The 5,000-nt window shown below is 41.1% G+C and overlaps 1 protein-coding gene and 1 long non-coding RNA gene across 2 annotated transcripts in view; one reads left to right on the forward strand and one right to left on the reverse strand.

Moving 5' to 3' along the window:
• The first annotated feature begins 104 nt into the window (after nucleotides 1–104).
• On the forward strand, nucleotides 105–1,988 carry LOC113649150. Its single transcript, XR_003442080.2, has 2 exons — nucleotides 105–1,567; nucleotides 1,650–1,988. It is a non-coding gene; the product is annotated as an uncharacterized LOC113649150 (long non-coding RNA).
• Nucleotides 1,989–2,004: 16 nt separating this feature from the next.
• Nucleotides 2,005–5,000, reverse strand: part of pi4k2b (phosphatidylinositol 4-kinase type 2 beta) — a 12,322-nt gene continuing 9,326 nt past the window's right edge. Inside the window, exons 8-10 of the mRNA XM_027156776.2 lie at nucleotides 3,738–3,871; nucleotides 3,590–3,649; nucleotides 2,005–3,514 (exon numbers count right to left, since the gene is read on the reverse strand). Coding sequence (XP_027012577.1) covers nucleotides 3,341–3,514; nucleotides 3,590–3,649; nucleotides 3,738–3,871 — 368 coding nt within the window. The 3' untranslated portion in view covers nucleotides 2,005–3,340. The remainder of the gene's footprint in view (nucleotides 3,515–3,589; nucleotides 3,650–3,737; nucleotides 3,872–5,000) is intronic.

Here is a 5,000-nt window from a genome sequence, read left to right on the forward strand (position 1 = left end):
CACACACACACCTCATACCCTCTCACACACACCTCACACACACACACTTCATACACACCTCACACACACACCACACAAACACTTCACACACCTCACACACACACACACCTCACATACTTCACACACACTTCACACAAACACACTTCACACACACCTCACACCCTCTCACACACACCTCACACACACACACACCTCACATACTTCACACACACTTCACACAAACACACCTCACACCCTCTCACACATATCTCACACACACACCTCAGGTACTGATTCAGAATCGACAATAAAAGTGAAAGAGATTAAAACACGTGTTTACATAAATGTTTACTTTTCACTTGAGTCTGTTCTACACTGTCAGTATCTTGATTTCTAAACTCCAATAAACCATAAATCTTGTAGCTGATGGCTGTAGACTGCAGTGTTCTGTACAAACTGTGTAAATAAAGCAGTTTATAGTAATCTTTAATGTGCTGTGTTTACAGGATGATCTGTTCTGTACTGTGAAACATCATCATGAGCATCATCTGAGACACCAGAGCTTGTAGTTCTACCATCACACACACACACACACACACACACACCAGGGGTTGTCCTAATCTCTCCAGAGGAAACTGTGTTCTAAATTTTAAATGGTCTGCCTCGTAAAAAAGCTCAAGTCTCTGTTTGTCCACCTGGTGGCGCTACAGAGCAGTAAAATTAGAGCCACGAACTGAGCCACAAACAGCGTTGAGTAATTCATCATTAGCAAGATAAAAATCTGATGCTGTAATTAAAAGAATTAATTCAGTGCTTTCACTGGGAATGAGGATGAACACGTATACACACTTATACACGTGTATACACTACTTAAAACACTTATACATACTTGTACACACTTATACAGCATATAAGTCTGTGTGAGCTTCAGTGGTCCAGTGGTAAAGTCATTACCTCTCTGTGTAGAGGTTGCTGGTTCAAATCCAGCTCATCACCACATGCTGTATGTCCACTGATGATGGAGGTAAGTGGGTGGAGCAGGTAAATAAGGTGTGGAGTCTGGTGTTAATGGAGGACAGATAAAAAAGAGGTGATAGGTTTTATAGCAGATCCTTTATCCTTTAATGCAAAACTAAGTCGAACCTCTCGCTTCAGGCTTCATAACCACTTTCTTTTCCTGCTCTGGTTGATGGTGTCTCTGATGGAGCATTTGGAGCAGATGTCCTCTGATTTCACATCTAAAGGATCCAATTCTATATTCAGATTTCTGTAAATTAAAGTGTGAGGTCACTCGTTTCAGGGTCAGAAAAAACCTGAGGTTATGAATGTACAGTGTTCATGAATGTGTTGTGTATCTGGTGTACTGCGTGTGTTCAGACTGAACATTTCCTATAGTGTTGTTGGTCACTAAACTGAATGAATGAGTGTCATGTGTCTTAAGTCGTCATTACACCATGCATATTTAATGACTGTGTGGGGAAGAGGGGGTGGGGTCAATGTTTGGCAGATACTTATGTGTCCTGTGTCACACTCAGACCAATGAAGAGCTCCTGAAGACCATAACAGAACAGAGCATCAGCATTCTCAGGTCAGCATTAACACGGGTGAGCACTGTGTATTTATTTAACACATCACTATCTCATTAAATTGTGTGTGCATTTGTGCTGAAGGGCCTCCAAGCAGTCAGTGAAGTCTTCAGGGATTAAAACCTTTTAAGCATTGTGTCACCGGAGGTGTCCCAGGCGTCTCAGGTCCAGGTCTTCTTGTATTCTGGAGCATCAGTTTGATGCAGGCAGCAAGATTTAAAGGAGAAAAGCTGAGGTGTAGAATTGAGCTCAGGTTGGTGAAAGCTCAGAGATGTTGAAGTAAATGTTGACGGCTTCCCGAGTTCTGCTATGTACAAGGATCAAGCTGCCCAAAGCCCCTGTGCCTCTGATGTTCTGTTAAGTGTTAGAAGGTTTTTCTGTTCAAGGCTCTTCCCCAAACACATTAAAACATTGACTAAGAAAGTGTGACAGTTTTATATTTCACTTAATACTCATTTATTGATTGATTTGTCAATTAAAGTACGGTTTCTTTAAAAAGCCATTCAGCAGGAATGTAAAGTCCATGATGCAAACATGTGACATTTATTACTGTTTATCACTCGACTCATCACATTCCCATAAACGGCATTAAATACATTCAAAGCTCATCAAAATACCACCAATGGCTCTGTTCGGACTCCAGAAGCCCAAGAGAATGGGAGAGAAATGTAAACTTGCAGGTTACATTCAAGCAAAATGTTTTTCAAGTTTCACAATATTTATGCTTCATTCCTCATTTATAAACTTTATAGTTATAGAAAAATTGGCAGTTTAAAAAAAAAAAAAAAAAAAGTCATCCTTAAACTTGTTTTTTTTTTTAAAGAAAAAAAAAACTAAGGAGATTCCCATTTTATCTCCAGTCCAGCATGTGGAGCTAAAACAGTAAGAAAAAGCTTCAGGAATAAGAGAAAAAACCTTCATCTCGCACCGCAGTGCAAAAATCTGCCACCTTTTACCTAGAAATTCTATTTGTTCCACAGTCCTAAAGTTTAAACACCCAATAATAAGTGAGGGACAATTCTGTTAAATCAGGACTTCTTTTCAGGAAGTTAATTATCCCATCATACTCAATTCCCACATATATAAGGTGAGATCCAGTGGTTCCCATTAACTGGAGGATCCTATAGCTACATTCCAAACCAGGAATGTGCTGAAACAAGAAGACGACCAAATGATCTTCACTCAGTGGTTCCTCATACGCAGAACCTTGTGCAGTCAGTTTTTTTTATGGTCTACACCGTCATCTATGTCCTCCTACTGCCACTGACATCTGGACCAAAGAAATACCTTCAGCTCTTTCCTGAAAAGAAGTTTTTTATAACTGGGGGATTTTAGACTTATTTTTAGGGGATTTTAGACCTTCTGGAAACATCTAAAGTGGAAAAAAATCTCAAATCTTCACACTGTCCTTGTTGGAAACACCACAAGATAATTGTTCCCCACAACGGTTCCTCCTTATTACCAGGAGTGATGGTGTTGGACATTTTTGCAGTGGAAGGTCTGTAGGAGTTTTAACTGCTCCAAACGGACAAATTACCCAGAAACCATTAGTGAGAAGTGCTCGGTCTCTCAATCCCAGCTTTCCAGTAGTAAACCATGTCTTGCTGAAAAAACCTTTAGAAAATTGTGGTAAAATACATCAACATCCTGATTAGACCTTCATCACAGAGCCCCTCACTTGCTCCACCTCCTGCTCACATGTCAGAAATTACGCTGCTCTTCAAGTCTCCAACATCACGCTTCCAGGTCATATAAAGATTCACACAGTTCCATAACTACCAGGAAGTGAAGAACGGTCTCTTGCAGTGGAAAGTCTGTGTGAAAGCATTTCCTAACTGCACCACCCGACCCTGCCCTCCACCTCGACTACGCTCCACCACCACACGAGTCATCTGCACCAGCTGGAGGGGGCTTTTCCCGTCCTTCAGGGCCTGGGTCAGGTTCAGGATCTGCAGATGACATGGGGTTTAGTCAGGGTCACATGATCATCAGTGTAGGTCATGTTCTGTAAAACACACACTTACCTGTCCTCTCATCACAGACATCTGCTTCTCAAACATGGCTTTATCAAAGCCTTTATCAGTCTGTAGACAACACGAGGAACACCATACAGATCAGTTACAGCTCTCTAATGAACACACACTCAACTAAATACATTAAATAAGAATTTACCCTGAAGAGCTCGTAGAGATCCTCACACAGATCCTGTACGAAGTTCATATCAGAGATCCGAGACAGAACCAGATCTCTGGTCTCCTGAGAGAACGCCACTTTGGCCTGAGGGAGCCACGCCCAGTGGAACGGATCTAACACACACACACACACACACACACGTATGTAACCATGTCTCACAGTGACCTAAGTGTGCTAGAACTGTGTGTGTGTGTGTGTGTGTGTGTGTGCAGGGTTTCCCGCAGCACTTTGCAGTTCGGGCAGCCTGCCTAAGCTGGGAAACCCTACCGCCTTAACTAGGTTGTCCAAAAAAAATATATTCCGCTGCACAAAAGGTGAAAGTGCATCTCAGAGTAGTCTTAATTTTGTCAGACGAGACGAGATGAGATGAGACGAAATATGTTCGTCACCAACCTTTGTTTTCATGACTAAGACGAGACGATGACAAAACTGCACCACTGTCCAAAAACGCTATATATATATATAAATATAATTAACGCATTATTGTTGACGAAAAAAGACGAGGCGAAAATGTTTTGTATAAAATAAAAACTAAGATAAAATCTCTCTTCATTTTCGTCTACAATTGTCTCTGCTTTTTCATCAGCTGTTACGCCATTTAAAATATTCAGAACCAGTTCACGGCTTTGCGCTGTTGCTCGTTACAGGTCTCATACGCCTGTGGCTGCAACACGAAACTGCTGAACAAGTGTATTGCTTCCGCTAAAGAAAATAGTGCACTCCGTCTCTACGGTTAGAATCCTGTGTCTCCATGGCAACGCTCTGTTTTCCATAGCAACGGTGTGTTATAGTTAGCAGAAGATTGTTATCAAGAAATAAAATAGTGTGTGCGTAGAAAGAATTTGTCCACACGCCACTCAAATAAATAAATAAATAAAATAAGTCCTGAGCACAAGTCCACCGTCTAGGCGGCTTTTTGTGTTAAATGGTATTTCCTGTCGCTGCGCAGGCGCTTTTATTGTACATGACAGCTTATGTCCCGATGACCGGTCTTTACATTACGATTAAAAGCAGTATCAATAAGTAAAAAATGTGATGTGCAGTCAAGTTCGAGTGTATGCACTGTTTAAACGAGTGTTCTCAACTTCTCACTGATACTTTTGTGATTCGCGGAGTTTTGACAAGTTTTATAGCCTTGATATTGTTTCTTATTCAAAAGTGATGACAGAAAAGACTCTTTACCCCCAACCTGAAACCTCTTCCCCTGTCACAATCACATCATAATCAAAATGAATAATTAGG

This window comes from Tachysurus fulvidraco, chromosome 7 (assembly GCF_022655615.1).
Source record: "Tachysurus fulvidraco isolate hzauxx_2018 chromosome 7, HZAU_PFXX_2.0, whole genome shotgun sequence".
NCBI classification, from domain to species: Eukaryota; Metazoa; Chordata; class Actinopteri; order Siluriformes; family Bagridae; genus Tachysurus; species Tachysurus fulvidraco.